Source organism: Indicator indicator, chromosome Z, assembly GCF_027791375.1.
Source record: "Indicator indicator isolate 239-I01 chromosome Z, UM_Iind_1.1, whole genome shotgun sequence".
Classification (NCBI taxonomy): Eukaryota; Metazoa; Chordata; class Aves; order Piciformes; family Indicatoridae; genus Indicator; species Indicator indicator.
This window is the reverse complement of record NC_072053.1, coordinates 53,802,622-53,826,807: the sequence shown is the minus strand read 5'-3', so window position 1 is coordinate 53,826,807 and position 24,186 is coordinate 53,802,622. Positions and strand designations below refer to the sequence as shown.

The window sequence follows — 24,186 nt, the reverse complement described above, 5'->3', positions numbered from 1 at the left end:
ATGGGGGGTGTGAAAAGTACTCCAGAAAATTTTGCTATAACACCACAACTAATTTACATAGATGTGATGAGTACCAGCTCCTAGTGACACCTGTAATAAGGCTGAGCAAACTCTCAAGCTCTTCTTTTCTCACTTCCCAGTCCAATGATAATGAAATGTAGAGAAGCCTGTGACTGGTATTTCCAGGTACTGTTACAGCTGAAGCACAGGAGAGCTGGGCTCCCTAGCTGTTTGAGAATTCACTGCTGGTTAGAGAATGTGTTTATTTGGTAGGGTTTTCTTTCTTCCCCCTAAGTAAAGATCTGGCTGTTTTTCTGTGCAGCAGAAGTTCCTCTCTTCACATTTAACAGGAAATAAATTTTCCTTCAATTTTTGTTTCTATTTCTTATTGGGTTAAAACCCAGATTTTTATTATTGGCTCTTGACACCTGTATGCCAACCTGTGAAATATGTAGTCTATTTGCTCCTTGATTCAGTTTTTGTATCCAAAGTGCTGAAATTTTAGCGTATCTCAATAGTTCTAGACAAGATACTAAAAAATACCTATCCGTTTATTAGGTATCCATTCACTTCAGTGCTGGAAATACACAAAGAACATCTACTAAGTAAAGGCTGTAAAGATAGATGCCCATTTGGATTATTCTATTTATAAGCAGTACTTTTATTATCTTTCCTCATACTTATATGAATTGTGGGTTATTACTTATCATTAGAGTAAGATAGAGAAAATGCAGTGAGGTTATAGTTATTTTGTGTTTTGAATATTTCTGGTGTTATTTTTTTAAAAAACACGATTCTAACACTTTAAAGGATAAGCTGGCAACTTTAAACATTCAAGTCTAAACATACAGAAGCACTGCTTTTAATTTTTTGCACAACATTTTGAGGGTTTCTCAAACTGGTTTTGGGTTTACTGCTGGTACTTAAAATGACCAAGTAGGTGTTAATATTTTAAAATATACCTCCACAGTATTTCATTACATGTAGGCTCAGTTTCCATGAGTTCATTTTGAACTATGTCTGAAACATATTTGACTTAGGAAAAATAAAACTGTAAGTAGATTTATTTCCTTCTGGCAGTGCACTTTAACATCTTAAGTGATGAATGAAACACTTTATTTTTCTTTAATTATTTCAGATATTTGTCAATGCTTACCCCCCAGTTCCAAATGGAAAAGATTAGACTAGATGTTATACTGACCTTGCAGTAAGAATTATAGATGTTATGCTGACAGGTTTGATAGAGTCTATATGCAGTGAAACCAAACACAGGACTGCAGTCAGTTGTTAGGACTTACTGGAATTCTCCTTTGTGCAATAACTTGACCTCTTTCTGGAAATTCTAGTAATTTCATTGATTATTTTGAGGCTCACTGGTGTGTTTTCGTTTGTTAATTTGATTCAATTATAGCAGTGAAGCAGACTGGGCTTTGGACCCAGCAGGTCTAGAATGTTGTAGAAAAAAACCAAACAGCTAAAAAGGTCTGTGGGAAAGAAAAAAAAAAATCTAAAATCCATTTCCTGCACTTAATCTTACACTTGAGAAAAGGCATCAGACTAGTGAGGCAAGGAGTGAGGGGTACATGCAGTCAGAATGTGTACAAGATCTTCTTGCACAGGATGTCTCTTTAGACTACAAGAAAGGCACTGGATTTATCCTGCTTTATTTTCCTCACCCTTCATAAGTCTTACACTGTGCCAAAACATTTGCATACTTCTAATCACCAATCGCCGTCACCTATGAATAAAAGTTTCTTGCTTACTACTCTCCTGCAGCACTTGAGCTTTCCTTGGTCTTTCTTACCGTAGCCTGGGAGTACAACTTTTTTGAAAAGAAGGCATTCTTTGCTGCAACTTTCTTCCTATCTGTGCCTTTCAGAAGATTGGAATTAAAATCTATCAAAGATGAGACTCAGAATTTCACTGATGGGCCTGGTGGCAATGCCCATGCACCAAAACCCTCCTCTGGCCTAAGTGATTGTTCTTGATTATGTATAGACTGTAGCGTCAGAGTACTATTTATCTTCTTTAGGGCAAAGTAAGGAAACTAGTATGTATGGAAAAAACAAAACAAAACCCCCACCAACCAACAAGAGTATGATGAACAGGTTATATACTCTTCGTACCATTTCCCAAGCTTTTCTTCCTCTCTTGGTAGCATGATCCAAATATTAATGTGGGCTACAGCCAATGATTTGCTGAATCCAACTAATTTAAGCCAGGTTTGACTTTCACAAAATGTATACAAGAGTGGTAGCACAAAGGAAGTGTTGAACTACTTTTTTATTAAGCTGAGGAATGAAATTTTATTACTCTGTGAGACTTAAACTGGGTTCTAATAGCTTAGAAAAGAGTGGAGTATGTTATTCTCTTTAGCCTTGGAAGTTCCTCTCAGGAAATATCCTTACTCTGTGTTAAAAACACATAGGTGAAGAGCTCCTGAAGGGGACAGCCAAGGTAGCTGCATGTGTGTCGCTGCATACTCATGCAGCATTGCTGATATCTGTGTGGTGATCAGGAGGAGAATTATTATTAATTTCTGAATTATGAAATATGAATTGTGAAAATATTGTTTATTAAGTATTAGAATTAGTAATAACTGATTAGTCACCTTATATATTGATTCCAATGCACGGCTGTGAAAATATATTCCATAACTGGTTTAGCATATTCAATTTGACCCAATTAGAATATTTACAGAATTAATTTATAATTAAGGGAACGAAGGATGCAGTTCCACCGCTTGTCCACTAGATGGAGACTTGACAAGACACTTGGCGACTGTAACTATGTACAGAGATATTTACAATGTCATCAAGAGGCGATTCAAGCTGGAATATCACACGGCGAGGCGCGGGTACTTTGAATTGAATGTTACTGAGTGTTGCACATGTGAAAAGCTACATTGTGTCTTTCTTTGCAGCGAGGCAAGTTGCTGAGTTACTCTGGTTGCTCGAGGTCTGTCGGCCCGGGTCTGGTCCATCTGGGCGGTGACTTTCTTTCCCCTCCCGCCTCTGCGGGTGGGGCAAGGCTTTCTTTCTCCTCCCGCGGCCACGGAAGGGGCGACTTTCCGCCGATTGGTAGCTTCCCTTGTCAGGGTGGTCCCACGGCGCAACTGCAGCGGCCGGGGACTGGCAGGATCGGTGCAGCTCCATCAGGAGGGTCGGCCCAACTCGACCAAAGAGAGGGAAAGAAAAAGGAGAGAGGAAATTGGTAAACAAGAGGAGAATACTTACAGATTTCTCAAGGCTAGATCTGGCCAATGGGCACACTTGTCAACAACCTGCTTTACCCTATAGAAAGGGTGAAGCTAGAATTATGCCCTTAGATGGCAAGAGCATAAGCATGGCATGCGATGGGTGCATGCAGTTGTTTATCCCTTAGGAGACAGGTTGGCACCTGGGCCTTTGTCCCCCTCTCCTGAAAGGATGGTGGAAGGGGGAACTTACCAAAACACGTTGGGACAAGTTGCTGGTATCTGGGGGCATAATTCTGGGCATATGGTGTCTTCACCACAATCTGGAAGGGAATATAGACCCTAAACTGAACATTTAGAGGAAAAATATGGAGAAATTATTCCTTTGTGATTCTTCCTGACTCCTTCTCCTCTATTTTTGTTCCCCTCCACTAGCAATACAGTTTTAAAAGGAATTATTAGTTCTTCAAATTTTTCTTTCCTTTCTCAAGTAGTTGCAAATCTTCATAGTTTTGCAGGGAATATTTCTTAGTTTATCTAGAGAATTTTTAGAATGTATTACACTGCCCCTATAGTCTCAGAAAGCTTCTCATCTTCACAGGGTTGAAATTAGTAGTGATTTTGTCTGGCTTGTGGATTAATTGAGTCATATGAGTAATGAAAATTCCAAGTATATATTTTGAGAGAGAAACAAAATTTTAGTTTGAAAAAATACACCATGGTAGTGAATAGGTTTATTTTTGTTCATATGTTTGGAGTATTAATGTAAATAAGAAAAAAACTACAGTAAGTTGCTGTAATTTTAAATACACAATGAAATAAAATTTTAGAAAAAAATTGTATCGATTCCCAAATTCAGTATATTCAGTGGTGGGTGATGTAGAATTTTTTTTTTTTTTAAATGAAGGGTATAGTGTTACTTACTAATAAACTTCAAGACCACAGTATTGTATTAGGTATATTAATCACGTATTTAGGAGTATGTTGTATTTTTACCCATAAACCATTGTTATGTTAAACATAAAAAACTTCCGGTTTTACTATAGTATTCTCTTTTAACTGCCATGACTTCAAAGAAAATGCACGGATTAAGGCACCCCTTACAATACAGAACTGTATTTGTGTGATAGACAGCCTTTGCTAACCTGATAAAAATAACGGCTTCCTTTTAACAGCAAAAGTGGGAGGTGTAGGGGTAGAGGAAGAGAGGGATTATTGAGCAAGTTAATTAGAAAGAGCCCAAGGGAAAAGTTAGAAAATTAAAACTCGTAGAATCAGCATGACAGCAGCTAAAGATATATTGTCACATGATATGCCAAGGGTGTGGAGCAGCAGGGAGGCAAATGAAGAATTTGATTAAATAGCAATACATTTTTTCAGGTGTTTTGATTTCTGCATTTCATGTGACCCAGCCTCAGTTAAACTTCCTCATTCTTGTTTGCTTCATTACAGTGAAGTAATTACATCGTGCAGATTCATGCTAGTCTTTAAAATAAAGATTGCTGGAAAATTAAATATCCACAGTTAACATTTGCTGCATCAGGACAAAACATACTGTGGTAAAGCAAATGTACTGAGTTGTATATGGCTTTTTTCTCTGAATGTAGAATGTACTTGAATGCCATTTTGTGAAGAAATGGAAAGCAAAAAAATAATGTTAATAAATATAATATTTGCTTTCAGTAATAAACGAGAAGTAATGATGCATTGTTGTGGATGTTAGCAGAAAGCTAAGATTATTATGAGACAGGTTTCAGACAGGTTTTACATTAAAGGTTTGTGTAGCTTTGAAAATGAGATCTGTCTGTTCTAATGGTAGTTTTCTTGAATGGATAAAGTAATTTAGAATGTTGATTTTTATTTTATTAAATGGGAAATAGCAATAAAAAGCATGCTTCAGTTTCAGATGACAATTTTAAATGTACACTTGCCAGAGCAAATGTCTAAAGTGTCTTGCATCAGACACACTGACTGTGCACAGTGTCTGAAATTCTAGAAGTTAGGGGCATACTTACATGATTACACATGTGAAAAATGTATACAAATATAACAAAAATATATATTGAATTCATATAGCTTTGTTTTTTTTTTCAAGACAATGTAAAATAGGACATACTGACAAGCCACTTTGAAGATGTAAACTCTGTTTGCTTGTGTGTCCAGTTCTGTGTTTTTTCCCTAAAACAGATTTTTTTGGTTGCCTTTTTTTTTGCTGGAGCAGCTATAGGAGTTTAATTTCCAAATGATGGCAGTTATTAAAAAGAGTGGATAGATTTTTTTTTTTAAAGACCTTTACTATTCTATACTGTACTTCACTAACATGACTTTTTTAAAGTGCCTTCTGTAATGCATTACCATACATTATCAGTGGTTAATAAAATACTTGTCATCAATACAGCTCATTGTAGTTTTCTGTCTCAGTATTCAGAATTATTGGTTAATACTGGGCCAGCATTCAGGTTTAATGGCTCCATTTCCTGTGAATTGAATTACACAGCCTGTCCTGTAATTGCGGTGTGGATTCCTTGCCATACAAAAACTAACAAATCACTATCTGTGTTAAGTGATTAGAAGCAGAAGTTGGAAAAAAGCTGTGCATTTGGAACATGATACAATTGCTGAAGTTCCTTTCATTCTGTTCTTTAAATAAATAACATATTTAAACTTCTTTCCCCCAGCTTTATTTTCTTTAGAAGATGTGTTGGTAGGTAGTGACTTACTAGGGTGGAAAGTGCGACAAGGCTCAGAAAAACTGTATTCCTTTGCTGATTCTACCACAGATTCTTCCTGCAGAGCATGTATTGTTATGGTACGTTGGGTTCCCCTTCTATAAAATGAAGGCAGCTTTGTAGCAAAAATTCTGGTTATTTTCCTCACTATCTTTCCTGAATGGAAACAAATTTTCTTTAAACAGCCAGTTCATTAACCAACATAGAGGGTTGTTGTCCCAGTTACAGCTTAAATAATCTTTAGAAATATTTAGTTTCGTGGAGCATTCCTTTTTACATGGCTTAATGAATACGAGCTTGTTTAGTGAACCATGATACAGATTGTTTTAAATGGAAGTCAGACACTGTGACTGAATTGAATTTTTGGTAGATTATTTTCTGACTATTTTAGCTCTTCTGTTTTTTGTGGGTAGGTTTGTTGTTGTGGTTGTTTTGGTTTTGGTTTTGTTTTTTTTTTCTCTAAGCTATAACTAATAGTTTTAAATTTGTTTTTATCCCAGTGTTTGAACTGGCTATCAAAAGCACAAAACATTACAGTATGTCATGTACCTGGAGCATGTAGCTACAAGCAGATGAAGAATACTTGTGGAATTTATTTATATTCAATGGACATAGCATTATAGACTTCAGGTGGTCCACATGCTTCTAAAGTACCTTTAGAAAGAAACAATGATTAATCCTTTTAATTACAAAGCCACAGCCAAGGTAGACTGTTGTTAAGACAAAATTTATCAAAACTGTTACACAAACATTTCTACAAGTACCTCGTGATCTTTCTTAATAATAACATTCTTACCCTTTCATATGAGTAAAAGCATCACAACTGCAGATTAAATTCTTAGAATGTAATGAATTCTTAGAAACTAATTTGACTAGAAAATCACACAAATATTTATGAATGCTTAGTGCTTTTAGGCAGATAGGTTTTTGTGTTCCGGGACAGGTTAGTAAAAACGTGGTCTGGAGAACACTTTTTTTTTTTTCTTCTCTCTGTCCCGTGGAGGTGAGAGTATGAATCATAAAGTTGTATTTTAACTATTCTCCAGTTAACACTGAAGGTGTTAGTTCTCTTATCTTGGAGGTGAAGGTGTTAGTCGTCTTATCGTTGGAGGCCATGGACTGGGCAGTGGCTTAATTCCTTGAAGCTACTGTTTCCGAGTTGGAAGGCTTAACATAAAAGTTTCAACTGCATGGAAGTATAAGGACCTGGTATGAGTCAAGTTACAAATACGGGAACTTAATCCTAGTTGTAGGTGTAAATGTGACTCCATGTTTTGTCACCTTTGATATGTACAGTACTTCTGCTCATAATGCTTTTCAGTAGTATGTGCATTTTAAAAAAATACAGAGATTTCTCAACTTTCAGACTCTTCTGGTTTTTTACTTTTTTCTCTCATAGCAGCAGCTATTTCTCTATGCTGTAGTATCCCTCTGCAAGAACTTCTGATACTGATAATTTTGTGAAGTTCTTACAGGCCATTAGCATAAGTCTATGGTGTGTAGCTAATCTGTCATGGCACATTTGGATAACATGTCGTATATGGCTGAGTAATGTGTTCAGAGTTGTACAAATATGGGCTTGGCACCTAATCATTTTACATGCCATTAAAAAGTTGATACTATTGAGGATTATTTTTGGATTGTTATGTGCCAGGGTAGGGACAGTCTGAATATATCCCTCCAAGTAAACCTTTTAACAAGATTCATTCAAATTCTTGTTCATTGTAGCCCCACTACGTATGTTTTGGACGAAGATGAGCCTCGCTTCCTTGAAGAAGTTGATTACAGTGCAGAGAGCAATGATGACCAAGACATTGAATTACCTGATAATGTCGGTGATTATGAGGCAACTAATCACGAAGATGGACTTTCAGACTCAGATTCAACACGGATACTGCTTTCTTGAACCATCTTTGCAGCCAGTAATACGAAAATCCAGGATACTTAAACTTCCTAATCAAATACTTCCTTGCTCTTGTCTAACATGGGGATAATCTTAAAGAAAACACAGATAACTTAAGCTTGCCTAGCTCAAGGACAATAAATATTTCTAATTTATAATAAACTGGCATTTATTTAAGGAGTTCTGTGTTTTCTTTTAGCACACTTAAGTAGATAAATTAACTTAATGGTACATTTTCTACTAAATAGCACTGCATGGCATTTTCTGTCCTTAAACCCTGTATTCAGAAGAATGGATTATAATTTGTGGTCTGAATACAGAAACTAATTCTTTGTGGTACTGTTCTTTGAGTACTTCCTGAAAAATATATATGTACAGGTTTTCTAAATTAATTTGTGTGTACATGCACCTGAGTATACTGAGTTGAAGAGGTTATTTTTCAACATTATTTCAAAGGTACTTAATTCTGTTTGAAGTGATGTAGTGCCTGTTCTGGAGCCATTCAATAATTACTAAATTAAAAATGAAAAAAAAAAAAGATGTATGAATTGTTGCACTTGTTTCTTGCTTCTGAGAAGTGTATGGTTTTACCACAGTACTAGGTGAAAAGAGGTAAAATCTGTTCACAGTTCAGGAATGTTGCACAGTGAACAATGCAGCCTATGCTTACAAGAGCTAGACACTTGTATAAGATCTTTCCCATAAAATAGGCATGGGTTAACGTGAGGGTTTTTTTGTTTCTTTGGGTTTTAAAATGTACACATGACTTCAAGAATGGTTAGCTATGTACACTGCACGGCTGTTCAACTACTCAGATACTCAATTTTTCTTGTCTTATTGCATGTAGTTAGAAAGAGCTTACTTTATGGGGGGCACGTTAACTATATACCCAATCCAAATCCATGAAGGGTGAAGGCAGATTTTGTTTTAAACATCTTTTGCCTAGTCTCAATCCAGTGTTAACTCTGCTCTGAGAAAAGGATTGGATTGTAATTTTGTGAGGTCTGTTCCAACCTGAATAGTTACTCTGTGGTTCTGTATTCTTCATGTTTAAAGTTAAGCTGCCAGACATGGGATTTACATATCTTCACCTTCTCTTGTCATCTACTTAGTCCCTCTTGCTGCTGCTTAGAATAAGATCTAATAGAGAAATTAAGTAGTACCCCATTCTTTAAAGAACAGACATGTTTTGCAACAAAAGATATTTTTCCAGAATTATTTTTACTTGATGTGATTCAATAATGGGATTTATTTTCTGCTGCATGTGCTAGGGCCATAAGAGTAAGATTTCCAAGTTATGGCAGGTTTTTAATTGATGAGAACTTTGTCTGTGTATACTGTTGCAAAGAAAAAAGTATTTTTGATGGCAAAGGTGCCTTTGGTAGAAGGATTTGTGGGGAAAAAGAAAGTATCAACTGTATACATGATTCTCAGTCAGATGAATTTTCACCAAAATCCGCTGTTTTAAATGCAGCATTGTTTAGAATCATAGAATCAGTCAGGGTTGGAAGGGACCACAAGGATCATCTAGTTCCAACCTCCCTGCCATGGGCAGGGACACCTCACACTAGATCAGGCTGGCCAGAGCCTCATCCAGCCTGGCCTTAAACACCTCCAGTGATGGAGTCTCAGCCACCTCCCTGGACAACCTATTCCAGGCTCTCACCACTCTCATGGGGAAGAACTTCTTCCTCATGTCCAGCCTGAATCTCCCCACTTCCAGCTTTATTCCATTCCCCCTAGTCCTATCACTACCTGATATCCTAAAAAGTCCCTCCCCAGCTTTCTTGTAGGCCCCATTCAGATACTGGAAGGCTGTTGATTCTTGTCCATGCTATTCTGATTCTGAAACTGGAAAAAGTTTCCCTTATGTCCTTATGATTCCTTGTGATATGCTACTATATTTTTGTTTCAAGGCTTACAGTTACATTAATAACCATGCAATTTTATGATGTAAATGTATAATGGAAACAATTATTCTCCCTTGGTAAGTTTTCCTTTCTATCAAAAGTTATCATTCTTTGTCTTCTGTGAATTGCATACCATAAATAAGAAAGCTGTTTTTAATACCTTGTTGAAGAGAAGCCCTCTGTGTTGAAACTCTAGAGGGTTTTGGGAAGCTGCCAAGTGGAAGGATTAATGTTGCTACGGAATTTGAACTATCTTTAATTCAGCCCAGTGAGAGCAGTGCAGAATGCTCACATTACTATGTCTGTTTTATACCAGTTATCTGCATAAATGGGTTTGCATCCTTAAGTACTCATACTTCAGTATCTTACATAAATAATTTTGACTGACAGTTCAGGGCATGCGGGATGCCACATAGGTTGCCCCCATTGTGCAGTTCTTCTCAGTTTCCATATGAACCTGTGTTACTGGAACACCTGTTTTTATACTGCAGGCAAGACTAGAAATGTGCTTTAACCATTTAGAAAGAATTGTGTTTTCATCCTGAGTAAATATGCATATATGTTCTTCTTATGTCTTCTACAGCTTTTTAGCCTGTGCAAAGAAGGAGTTATCCATTACTTATGGATCAGGATAACAGGCACTTTTCTAAAACAGTAATAGCATGATTATCCATTCAATTCTAAGGCACTTATGCATTAGATTAGATGTATGTGTTAGAGAAAATTACATGCCAGTTTGGCACTTTTGGGTCTGAACTTTACCAGTGCATTTCCAATGTAAGCATGAAACTTTTTCCTTACCTTACCCATTGTTGAAAATGCAAAGGCAATCATTACCTTTTATGTATTTTATGGCACTTCTAAGGCACTTTCTGAAAGACAGAGTCTCCATTCATGCTCACAGGGGCGCCAGTTCATGGGAAGAATCATGCAGAGGTAGCTGCTTCATATTGTTTGTCCCTTCTCTGATATGTTGCCATTGTTGCAGAGGTGTTAGCAGACATATGCTAGTGTCCCCTTTTATCTGTTTTGGTTGGAATTCTGATGTTTAGCTGAAAATGGAGTAGCTGAGGCATACTAACCACTCTGTTAGTATGACATTTACACCAAATAAGAGGGCAAAAGGGACACCAAACAAAGGCAATTTCTCATACTGCCACAAATCCATCATCTAGCATAGCCTGTCCCAGATGACTGACTGTCTTTATTTTATTTATTGGCATTCCAATGTCTTTCTGGTTGTAAATGATTCTCTTCACTATAAACATGTCTGATTCTGTATAGAACGTGAAGATACTTCTATATTTTCCCAGTAGTAACATTATAAATAATAATTGAGTCTCTGTTATTTATTGTCTTGGCTTTAAATAATTGCTGGATAATGCAGCTATAATTCAAGCTGCAGCACTGATTTTGGTATTCTCTCTTCACCAGTGACATTCCCTGGTGCCATGTAACCTACAGCTAAGACTGCGATGTGTGCCAAATCTTACCTGGTCAGTTTTGGAGGTAAATTACTTTATCAGCCTGACTTATCAGGGAGAACTGGCTCAAATCTCAAATTAGACTGCAGTAGCAGTAAACACTGTTCACAAAATGTGAAAATTCAAGGTTTCAGGTAGCTTCTCTTGTAATGCTGTGATAGATATAATTGTTGCAGTGTTATTATGCATGCCCCAAATAACAGTACTTACTAATAGAAGTACATAATAAAGAATTAATAAAATCGCTTTGCCTTCCCCATTATTGGTTATTAATTTTTAAAGGATCTCTCATCATAGCATTTGCAGCAATGTACCTACCTGTAAGAACTGGGGAGATCTCAAAAAGGAGGATTTTTTTTTCTCTGTCAAGTTGAAGCCAGTGTGCTGCAGGATTTGAGTACTATTTGCATATTAATAGATTGAATTATAACTTTATAAACGCTAATGTTCATCAGTGTATGTAAAACTTAAGAATACTTTGTATGAATGAACTACCACAAAGGACACTGCAGAGCACCAAGAAGATGAAAGTCTTTTGGTTAGAGCTTTTCCCTCCTATACAGGTAATATACTGAGCATGGAAACGCCCAGCTTTTCAATAATTCATCCCTTTACAACTCAACTTGGACTACAGCTAAGAACTAAGTTAATTTTGCTATTTGTATTTTTGCAGTAGCAATTTTAAGGTTTGAGAGAAATTTTTGGAGGAAACAAGATAAAAGCAGATCTAGTTGTGTGGAGCTCTCTGAAAAGAGCAAGTGGTTGACTAGGAATTGTGAATGTCACTTTTGCAAATACATACACAGTTTACTTGACTAAGTCTGTCATGGTAGGTTAAGTTGAACAGCTTCCTTCACAAGCTGTGTTGTCCAAAACATTGTAGAGTGCAGAGGAGTCACAGTGGATCTTAAATTAGTCTAAGGGTATTGTTGGTCTTAGTAGTTCTAAGGTCATCAAGGTGCAAAGCATTTGAAATGTGACCTTGCATTTTGTTTCCAAAAATAAACTAACTGTAGATTGCTTTGAAATATAAAATGCTAAACAGCTTTGACATTTAGTGAAGAATGGATAACTTGACTATTTGTAGTAGTATCCTATAAAGAATTTGTTTTGTCCCTGTAAAACATTTAAGTATGAAACACTCACCTTTAATTCTTCTGTTACTAGAAAAAGTTAGGTGCTATTCTGTTGGGGTTTTTTAATTATAAAAGGCATAATATTGTTAGTGCAGCTTTTGAAGCAGTTAAAGAACCATGCTGAAAAAAATGGGTTGAGCTACAAAAGAAGCAGCACACCATAGGGTTCATTGATCCAAATTATGTGGTTACCAAATGCCAACCAGCTCCTGTTTTTTGCTGCCTGTGCAACATTCTTACAATTAAATGTTTGTGCTTAATGTGTGCTCTTCTCTCTTGGACTGGGGTGATTTAGCAAGCATCATTTCTCATGGTAGATGGGCAGAACACATACTTCAACTAGCAATACCACATAGCACTACTGCAAACTTTCAGTTGGCTGAAAGGTAAATAATAAAAGAACTCAACTAACAAAATTCCGCAATAGTATTTCTATACATGAAACTCTGCTCTTAACATGGAATGGGGAGACTGACTTCTAATGACCTGAAATAAGACTGTTCTTTGCACTACCCCCCGACCCCAGGCCTAGAAGAGTAAGATAATGTACAAAAGGGTCTCCACAATTTAGTGCAAAGAAGTTTTTCTTAGCCCCTAGATTATACTTACCTACTTTTTATCCTATTCACACACACACAAAAGGGGAAAAAAAAAAAGGGCAAGATTTGCTTCTGCATTTAAAGAAGAACTGTATTACTCAGGTATCATTTTTTTTTTCCCTTGAAAAAGGCAACTGCAGTCTAAAATGATGCAATAGTATTGTAGAAGTCTTCATGCAGCTTAATCTGCCTCAGATATCTCAGTTTAAGTTAAGTTTTAAGCTTATTAGTAAAGCTATCATGGTCATAATGAACTTTGCCTCAGAACATGGAGGTCCACAGCCCAGGAATGGCTGAGACAAAGGGTTAGCTTATACACAGCAACAGCCTTACTTCTCTTAAAAATGGAAACAAAAGTTACTTACCTTCCAGGCAGCTGGAGGCACTGCAGGGTGAAGCAAAAACCTAGGTTACTGAGCCTGTTACAAGTTACATCTTACAGTTAGAGAGATTTAACCCTAGCACCAGAAAACAGCTCTGGGCAACTACTGGCTTTTGGGATTGAACTGCTTTGCACTGGGGTGGTCTTCTGTCAATTGATTGCAGACCACTCTTCCTAGAAAACCTCACTTAGCCTAGCAGAGTTAAATCAGAATTATCATCTTCTCTAGCTAATTGTGAAGACAATACAAACCACTCTTAGATGGCAGCATTGCCTTCTTGCTTTGTTCCCAAAAGAAACTGAACTTGAAAATATTTCAGTATCAACAAGATGTAAAGAACAGAGAAGGCAGATGATCTTTAATATTTTGTATAATATTTGCTTAATTATAGTGATATAAGTGATATGTTACATACGTGAAAGTGATATATCCAGCAGACCCCACAGATTAAAACAGCTCAGTTGTACACTTTGTGAAGACAACTGGAATGAGGTGCCTTGCTCAAACCCTCAGCTGTCTTAATACTGAGTTTTGATCCAACATTCCACTCAATTTGATTTAGCACAATACAGAATCCCAGCATGGTAGGGATTGGAAGGGACCTCGGGAGATCATCAAGTCCAACTCCCCTGCCAGACCAAGTTCACCTAGAGCAGGTTGCACAGTATGGTGTCAAGGCAGGCTTTCGATGACTCCAGAGTTGGAGGATTCACCACCTCTGGGCAGCCCATTCCAGTGTCCACCATCCTCAAAGTTCTTCTTCATGTTCAGATGAAACTTCCTGTGTTCCTGCTTGTGCGTGCTGCTCCTTGTCCTGTCACTGGGTACCACTGAAAAGAGTACAGCCTCATCCTCTTGACCCTCGCATTGATAAGATCCCCTCTCAGTATTCTCTTCTCTAGGTCCCAAGTTCCTCAGCATTTTTTCATACACCGCCAAATAAAAAGTCCTAAACTCATTCAGAGAGTATTCCAGAATGACGCATCCCTGGGATTTTTTATCCTATGAAAACTGTTGCAAAATTTGCATATTCTCTGCAACAATAATTTTGCAATTCTATCACAAAAGAAACAAGTTCAACGTACACAGACCTTCTGCTTAGATATACATGAGATCAGTTTAGTCTACATCTCTAGGTTACTTAATTCTTCTAAAGCATCCAGTCTCATCAAGCCAGACCTTTAGCTTAAGTGATTAGTCAGTGACATTTCCCTTTTCCTTTGGATTTGACCTCACTGTTGACAAAAGCTTCCTGTTATGAATTGCATCAGCCAGGACTGCTTGAAAACTTCTGTTATCAAATGTACACCTTGAGTGTGTTCCAAAATGAAAGAGCAAGCCCCAAATCACCTGTTTAAATACAGTAGCACACTGTTCAGTATGTCACGTACTTGTTCTTTTGTCCAAAGACTGAATGTCTAGAACAGAAGTAGACTTGTATTTCAAAATATTTATTTTTCAGATCTATGAGTGAGTTCAGTAAGATATTAGCCATACAAATTCTTTTATGCTAAGGACCCAAAGTTTCATAGGGAAGTAGATCAGATCAGATTTTATGCACTCTAACAGGTGGCACCTGGTCAGCTAATTCTATAAGGAAACCACGTCACTTCACATTCTTTCTCATACAGCTTTCTGTGTTGAGGAGAAACTGCTGTTATTCACTGCAGAGGAAGAAGTCTTCACCTTAACATCATTCACCTGGTGTCATCTGCTTCAGAACTTGAGAGATTTGTGGGCAGAGTTTCCTCTGCCTTCAAGTTGTGCTTTGTGCTATAGGAAGAGGGAGAAAATGATAAATTACAGCTTGCCAATGTAATAAATAAAAATGAAATTATTTGTTAATCATATGTGAGGACCCTGACTGTTCTCTGCTTACCCTTTCCTAGATAATCTGTTCAAGCCAAAATGTGAAATAGCCCCCTTATCACCTTTCCAAATACCGGAGGGCTTCTCCCCACACACCGGCAAATACCTGTGGGGCCAGGGACAACAGGCGATTATTGCTGTCATCAGGGCAGGGGAAGAACGGTTCACACCTTGTCTCGTCTATTCAGACCTCTGCTGATGAGACAATGCCCAGGCCAGGGCAGAGCTGTGGGGGAGCTGTAGACCTGACCCACAACAGGAGAAACTGAAGGCCCTGGGAGGTTGATATGGGCTGTGAATACAGCTGGGGAGCCTCCAGATTGGGCAAATTGGATTTGTAAAGTCTGTTAGTGCTCTGACAAAGAATTCCTCATCCTATCTGCTAAATCCGGCAGCCAGTGTTAAAGGAGCAGGAAATCTGGGGCAATGAGTGTTTAACTGTGGGGTTCAGACATCAGGTCTCTGAATTTGGGTTGTTCGGCACTTCAACTAGTTCCTGTATCAGACAGACAAAAAGCTCAAGTTCAAATCACAGCAATAATGAAAGCAGCTGAGCTGGGATGTCTAAAAAGCCACTGAAATATGAAAAACAAGATTTAAGGAGTGGATACTAAATATGTAGCTGTTACATAATGTCTATCATATACATTGCTTCCTTCCTCATGGCAAGGAGAAGAGTTCCACTTCACCATTACCCTTGTCCTGGCCTGAACAAATCTGCTGTGCCGTAGCTAGTGGAGAGTTTCAAATTCCTTGACTTTAAAATGTAATGAACCACCTACTCTTTCACAACAGTAGTTGTTTTCCCCATATTTCTTACCCATAAAATACGTATCTAATCCGAACTCTTTGTAATAAATAGAAATGGAGTTATCTGTTAATCATACGATGTTAAGTTTAAATGACGTTAGATTAATAATTGTATTTTGTAAAAGCTTAATAGTGGAATGTAGGTTGCTTTGCTTATTTGCCAAGACCTTGTAACTAAACTACAATAGACAGCTTTGTGTATCATAGGCAGCTTTGTGTATCTGTCAGAGTCCTGTGTTCTAACATTCCTAAGCCGGATCCACAACTCCTTGCCGGATATCTACGCATATGCAGAAAGATAAACTGGCTCCGAGTATACAGAACAAGAGATAAGGAACTGAAACAATGCAAAGAGACTGAGATGATGCTGAACTCCTACCCTATAAAAGGAGTCGATACGATACTGTCAGTTGCGAGCTGTGGAGGAACAGGAGATTCCCCCAGCTGCCCAGCGCTGTTTTTGCTCACTTACCAAACAAAACTTTAAATTTAACCACATAAAATTGGAGTAGTCATTTTTGTCAATTACACCAATTTTAAGGTTTACATAAGATACTCATTGGTGACTTGTCCACCACAGCAATATGGCTACGGGCAGTAAAAGAAAATGGAAGAAGATGGACACAGGGACTGCCTTCTTTGTTTCTATCTGTGGACGGAAGAGGCAAACACGGCCCAAGGATCATCTTGGCTGCCTGTGAAGCTGCCTGTGAAACTCCCTTTCTGCAATCTCAGCCAGTATCTTCTGTCATGACCTGCTCCTCCCCTTACCAACCTTGGTCAGCAGGGTGGGTGCGGGTAGCCGTGCAAAGGTTCAAGTAATTCCCCTGGAGTAAATAAAGGCAAAAGGATGCCAAACGGCTGATGAACTGGGTTTCTTAGATTGAAACGGAGCAGAGAGAAAATGGGAGGGAAAGACAGTGGGGAAAACACATATCAAAGAGAAGGGGTATCACCATTTCCCTGGCTTGAAAACGGTGGCATTGTCACAGGAACAGTTCCAAGTTTCTTTGTGGCGACAGGGAGCAGGGCCCAGCCACTGGGGTCCTCTCTAGGCCACAGGCAGCGCGACGCAAAGCAGGGTCGTGCCATGCGGTGAGGGCGGAGAGGCACCGCGTGGCTGCCGGCCGCGGAGCCATCCAGGCACACGGACAGCCGTGGGAACGGAGGAGTGCTGGGCAGTGCAGAGTAAGCAGTGCGAAGTGGCAGGATAGGGAGGGAGGGAGCCGAGCCAAACCGAAGCGACCGCCTGTCTTCCTCTTCCTTTCCCCCCTTCCCACCAGCATGGCAGTAACAGGCGGGGCAGCAACCCCAGAGCTGTGCAGAGTGCCATGTGCACACGTGCCCTTCAGTAGCACTGTTGGTGGCAGTGAAGGTGCTTCGGGTCCCACAACTTCCCTTAACGCCACGGTGAGGGCTGGCCAGGTGCTGGAGGCTGTGACTGAGCAGTGCTCCTGACCTAGCACTGTGAGAACATTCCCACAGCAGCAAGGGAACACTGGAGGCAGGAGCAGGGTTGTTGAGATGGGATCATTAAGGGGCAAAGAATTCAAGAAAGTAAACACTAGCTTATAAATCTTAGTGGGAAACCATAGGATGGGTAGGTGGGAGTCACCAGGGTAAGCAACCGTTGCCAGTGTGTGAATAGTACCAAGGAGCCCACCTTGCCTGTGGGACCAATGCCTACCTTACTGGGGATGGTCAGCACACTAGTACTTTGCCTAGCAGCTCACTAAATCCCAGCTACCTTTGGTGTGTGCCAGCCAGTGAGTAATTGTTATACACTTTTATGTTGTGTGCATCCTACTAGCAGCATCTCTGCACCCATAATAAGATGTATGAACAAATGGACCCAAGAGAAGGGTCTTAGCATGTCTTACTGATTAAACTACTTGGGTGAATCATACAAAATTTTATCCCTTCAGGAACAGTCACCAGTTCACAGAAGCAGGATCCTTGGGCATATGGTCTGTGAAGGCTAGGGATCCCAAGTACTTTTACACATGCAGGTTGTGGCTTGCATGTTCTGTTTCTACCATTCTCCATTCTATATTCATAAAGATCTTTAATTATTGTTAGCTGTGTCACTAATAGCTCAATCTGACAAAACAATTTTGTTCTACAGAAGTGGGATATAAGCTTTCCTTTATAACTTCAAATCACCACCTTAAAACCAGGATCCACCTTCAAAGTTATCCCTGTTAAATTTAGTGATTCATATCACAAGGAATTATGTTCACCCTTCACAGATGCTTATGTGAACAGATTAATACAAATGCAGAACTTCAACAAAACTTAAGTTTTTGTTATTTGTCAAATTTGAGAGTGGAAGGAATGTGTCTAAGACCCTAGCTTTATGTGCAGGAAGCCTTGAATGTTGACTGACCTCTGAGGTTTGCACAAAGACATTTAAGCCATATGTGTCTGCTTGAGGCTGAGAACTCTCAGGAAATTTGGAAAGGCACTTTCGCATTCCCACCTGAAAGGGTCTATATGACTCTAAGTGCTAAGGATTTAAATTACACCAAAAAAGGACAATGCTGTGGCATTGCAAAGGAAGTTTCAAAAGAGAAAGCTTTGGAGGTGGCCAAGAGGTTTCAAATAGCTTAAACATACTTATTTTCAGTGCCAAAACAAAAAAGGGAGATGGTAACATGATGCAGTTTAGGCACAACAAATTCACTGTTATTTCTGCAGAGTTTTACCTGAATTTCTAAAATCCAGGTTCTCAAATTAATTAATTTTTAAGCTAATTAAATTTTAGTATTGTCTTGGTAGGAAAGAATTTTTGCTCGTTATACCGACAGAAGAAGCAGTTCTGATTCCTACAAAACAGTATCTGCCACTTGAAGGCTACCATCATGTATAGCACAAACTTAAGCCCTTTCCTCTTTTTTATTGATGTCCTCCAAAGCTTCATTCATAACGCAGGTCAATACTGTGAAAGAAATGTACCATTTTCCAGCCCAAGGCTTTTAAATTGGGAAGGGCAGTTTTATTACATCATGTAAGGATATAAAATCTTGATTGTAAAATATATCTATACTATAATAAAAGATATGATCACTGGTAGCAACTTAGAATGCGTTGCCTGATAGTATTACATATGTAAAAGGTTCATATCCTCATATGAGGTCTTTTCCAACTGAAAAAAAAAACATGATTCCATGATGACATTTATTAGAATAATCTCTTGATCTTGTAAAGATGTGTAAAAGCAATCTGGTTGGGATTCAGCAAAGTGTAGGATGCTTCAAGGCTGAAAGAATGTTCTAAGGAAAAGTTGTATTTTATTTTTACCAAGTTCCAGTTTATGCCTCTTAATTTTAATTATTTTCACTATACACATCTGGCTGCCAGTTAATATAACCAAATATATAGCTGGAGACTGCACACTGTAGCTGTGGAAGTGTCGGGGGAGAGAAACAAATGTCACTCCTTGTTTGCAGGCAGAAGCCTTTCCCTGGCATCCCTGTGAATGGCAACTAAAGGTTATATTTATATTATGTTCCTGATAAATGCTTTTTCTGAATGGCTGTCTCTACTGGTGAGGAAGGCTTTGGCCTAATGAAGTGGTGAAGGAGATGTCCTTCAATAAGTATTGACCATGAAATGCTACCAGGAATCATTAAAATATCTTTTCCTGTACCTTCTTTATTTGATTTGTTTTAATTTATGCTGTTGTCTATTATTTGTTGTCAGGCTGTGCAGCCATCCAACATGACCTGGACAGGCTGGAGAGCTGGGTGCAGGCAAACTCATGAAGTTCAGTAAGGACAAGTTCAGGGTCCTACATCTGGGAAGGAATAACAACAGGCACCAGCACAGGTTAGAGGCTGCCCTGCTGGAAAGCAGCCCCACAGAGAAAGACCTTGGAGTGCTGGTGGACAACAAGTTCTCCATGGAACAACAATGTGCTCTTGTGGCCAAGAGAGCCAATGGGATCCTGGGATGTATCAAGAACGGTGTGTCCAGCAGGTCTAGGGAAGTTCTTCTACCTCTCTACTCTGCCCTGGTGAGACCACACCTGGAATACTGTGCCCAATTTTGGGCTCCCCAGTTCAAGAGAGACAGAGACCTGCTGGAGAGAATCCAATGGAGAGCCACAAGGGGACTTGAGCATCTCCCCTATGAAGAGAGACTGAGATCCCTGGGGCTGTTTAGTCTTGAGAAGAGAAGACTTAGAGGGGATCTGATCAATGTCTATAAATATGTGAGGGGTGGGTGTCAGGTGGAGGGGACCAGGCTCTTTTCAGTGGTTCACGGTGATGTGACAAGGAACAATGGGTTCAACTTAGAACATAGAAGATTTCATCTCAACATGAGGAGAAACTTCTTTACAGTGAGGGTGACAGAGCACTGGAACAGGCTGCCCAGGGAGGTAGTGGAGTCTCCTTCTCTGGAGACTTTCAAAACCCACCTGGATGCATTCCTGTGCAGACTATCCTAAGTGATCCTGCTCTGGCAGGGGGATTGGAGATGATGATGTCTTGAGGTTCCTTCCAACCTCTGATATACTGTGATACTGTGATATTTATTTAATGGTCGATGATTAACCTATGAAGAAGATTGTACCTGAGGTACCTTCATTACAGAAAAAAATACCCAGTACATCGGAATATACTGGCACAATTTTCAGGTTAATTTTCTCTTCTTGGGGCTAGAAAAGACATTATACCTGCGCTATTGAACCTGGAAAGGAGTTTATAAACTCTCTCTGCCAGTTTTATCCTTGTGAATTTCTTGTGCTATTATTTTTTCTGTTATTTCAAATATTTCTTCTTGGCTTTGTCTGAGATCATAGATGGCCACAGTCCACATTGTATTTCTAGGTGGAAACAGCTGTAGTCAGAAGCCACTGGAAATACAGGATGCCTGTTAAGATTTAATAGGTGTTCCAATGATGCCATTAAACTGTCATAGTGAATTCAGTGTTAACAGGTAGGAATCTATGTCTTTGCCTACTTACAATTCAGAAATCACTGCAAGGATCAATCTTTTCTTTGTTGAAGTGAGTGGATTGAACTTCTTCAGCCTGTTATGCTGTATAGCACCTTCTAAAGCTTGGATTCATTCTCACAGCTTTTTCTGAGTGGTTCCTGAGTCACCAGCTCCTGTTCAGCAGTGGTCATGGGTGACTGTACGTACGGTAGCTCTGCAGTACACACACAGATTCCCTTATCCTGTCGGCAGCAATGTACTAGCTTTTCCAATTCTGTTAAGCCTGCTCCTGGGCATACATTCAAGTATATCATGGTCTCTGCTCTGAAATTTCACATAGTCTATCAGCCTTCACTCTAACCTCTGCCTATGTTATTTTTCTCCAAAACTATGTTCACTATATTCACTATTCCAGAATGTTTTGGGTGTTTTTTGTTTTGTTATTTTTTCAGATGTCTGACCTTGAATTTCTGTGTAATTTTCTGTATATTTTCAAAATCTGCCTGTTTAAGATTCATCGTAAACTTATAACAGTCTAAATTTAAGTAGATTGTAAAAGTGATCAAAAGCTTTGACTTTAACTTAATTTAATATTTAATGCCTGTGAGAATGTGTCGGTGTGAGCTGAAATTCCCCCCCCCCCAACAATAACCAGGCTAGCTCAGTCTGGAAGCAAATGAAAAGCTGTATTTACAAGCAGAGTCTAAAATCTACAATGAAATGCAATGAATATGTACAAATATACAAAATTCACAACATTCACAAATATATACAATCAACAGAAAAGCACAACCGATCTCCCTTTGCTTCCCCCCAAGGGGACCCTCCCAAAGGGGCCTCTCTCTCCCAGGAGCTTCCCCCTCAGACCCCCCTGGACAGAGAAGCAGAGTTAGTTAAGCAGAAAGTTGTTAACTTAGCTGCCAAGGTCAGTACGTGTTATCTTCAGCCAGAAGAGAAGAAGAAACAGCAGCCAGACAGTCCAGCAGCTGCCCCCACTGCCGAACGCAGAATGTGCAGAATGCCTACTTTGTTTTGGGTAATAGTTCTTAAACATTTCTATCTATCCAATGGAAGTGTTTAGAACAATCAGTATTTTGCTTTCTTACACCCAATAGTGACTTATTTACATTCTTTCACTTTCTGTTCTGAACTTTGCAAGGAAAAATTAAAAAGACGGTTTCAAACCATCACAGTCCACCCCTTCTAAACAATTCCATTGGCTGCTACTATCATTTATCTAATCTAAAATAATATCTACAACAATAGGTGAATAAAGACCATAGTCCATTCCGGCTATCTCAGACGTAGATGATTCAAAAGAGTCAAATCACAGGAAAAACAGCAAACAGCTTGTTTCCTCATAGATGGAGCAAAGAAAGGAACAGGGACTCTCAGGTGACTCAGGGCTCTCAGGGTTCGTGCACCGTAGATCTCATGTTCTCTCCTCTTGGGCGCGATGCTGTATCTGCGCAACACTCTGAGTTTAACCTCTCTCAGCCAAAGTTAGATTTCTTTGTGGAATACCTTGAATTTCACCATTTTCTTGCATCACCCAATAGGTGTGACCAGGACCTTCAGCAGAAACCACCCCTCGGACAGGTTTGGCCTCTCCTGAAGGAGAAAATACCCAAACAGTTTTGCCTAACAGATTCTTTTCTCTGACAACAGGAACTCTATCACCTTCTTCCTTTCGCAACAAATCTGATTGGGCAGGTCCAGCTGGATTCACTGAACCTCTACTATTCACCAACCAGGTTGCTTGTGCTAAATGTTTCTCCCAGTTTTTCAAAGATCCACCCCCCATGGCTTTGAGAGTGGTTTTCAGCAAACCGTTGTAGCGTTCGATCTTCCCTGCAGCTGGTGCATAGTAGGGAATGTGGAATATCCACTCGATGCCGTGCTCTTTGGCCCAGTTTTTTACAAGATTGTTCTTGAAGTGAGTTCCATTGTCCGACTCAATCCTCTCTGGAGTTCCGTGTCTCCACAGGATTTGTCTTTCCAGACCAAGAATGGTGTTACGTGCAGTTGCATGAGGAACTGGATAAGTTTCCAGCCATCCAGTGCTCGCCTCTACCATAGTCAGCACATACTGCTTACCAGATGGAGAACGAGGTAGAGTGATGTAGTCAATCTGCCAGGCTTCACCATACTTGTACTTGGACCATCGGTCACCGTACCACAAGGGCTTGATCCGCTTTGCCTGCTTAATAGCAGCACAAATGTCACAGTCATGGATGACTTGTGTGATAGCATCCATGGAAATGTCAATGGATCTGTCACGAGCCCATCGGTAGGTTGCATCTCTGCCTTGATGTCCTGACGAGTCATGGGCCCACCGAGCTAAGAACAGCTCACCTCGGTGTTTCCAGTCAAGATCAGGATCAGGATCAGAGTTTGTGTCCACCTGGGAAACTCTTGCAGCTAGATCTGCCTGATGGTTGTGGTGTTGTTCCTCAGTAGCTTTGCTCTTAGGAATGTGAGCATCGATGTGTCTCACTTTCACTGGGATTCTCTCAATGCGAGCAGCAATGTCTTGCCACAGATCTGCAGCCCAGATAGGCTTTCCTTTCCTCTGCCAGCCATTCTTCTTCCAGTCTTTCAGCCAACCCCACAAGGCATTGGCTACCATCCATGAGTCGGTGTAGAGATAAAGCTTTGGCCATCTCTCACGTTCAGCTATGTTAAGAGCTAGCTGGACAGCTTTTACCTCTGCAAATTGACTGGATTCTCCTTCTCCATCTCTCGCTTCTGCAACTCTGCGCGTTGGACTCCACACTGCAGATTTCCATCTCCGCTTGTTCCCAACCAGACGACAGGAACCGTCTGTGAACAAAGCATATCTCTTTTCATCATCAGACAGATCACTGTAAGGAGGAGCTTCCTCAGCACGAGTTACTCTCTCCTCTGGAGGTTTTGCACAGCTTGTGCCTTCTGGCCAGTTTGTGATCACCTCCACCAAACCAGGCCTTTCGAGATTTCCCATTCGAGCTCTCTGTGTTATCAGAGCCATCCACTTAGACCAGGTAGCATCTGTTGCATGATGTGGTGAAGAACCTTTGCCTTTGAACATCCAATTCAGAACTGGCAATCTAGGAGCTAGAAGAAGTTGTGACTCAGTTCCAGTCACTTCAGAAGCAGCTTTCACTCCTTCATAAGCAGCTAAAATCTCTTTCTCTGTTGGAGTGTAGTTTGCCTCTGAGCCTCTGTAGCCACGACCCCAGAAACC

The 24,186-nt window shown here is 39.6% G+C and overlaps 1 protein-coding gene across 3 annotated transcripts in view; it reads left to right on the top strand.

Moving 5' to 3' along the window:
* Positions 1-7,882, top strand: part of AGTPBP1 (ATP/GTP binding carboxypeptidase 1) — a 63,290-nt gene extending 55,408 nt beyond the window's left edge. For all 3 annotated transcript variants that reach the window (XM_054397372.1, XM_054397370.1, XM_054397371.1), the window contains one exon: positions 7,654-7,882. In XM_054397372.1, the coding sequence (XP_054253347.1) occupies positions 7,654-7,831 (178 nt within the window). In that variant the 3' untranslated portion in view covers positions 7,832-7,882. The remainder of the gene's footprint in view (positions 1-7,653) is intronic.
* Positions 7,883-24,186: the final 16,304 nt, after the last annotated feature.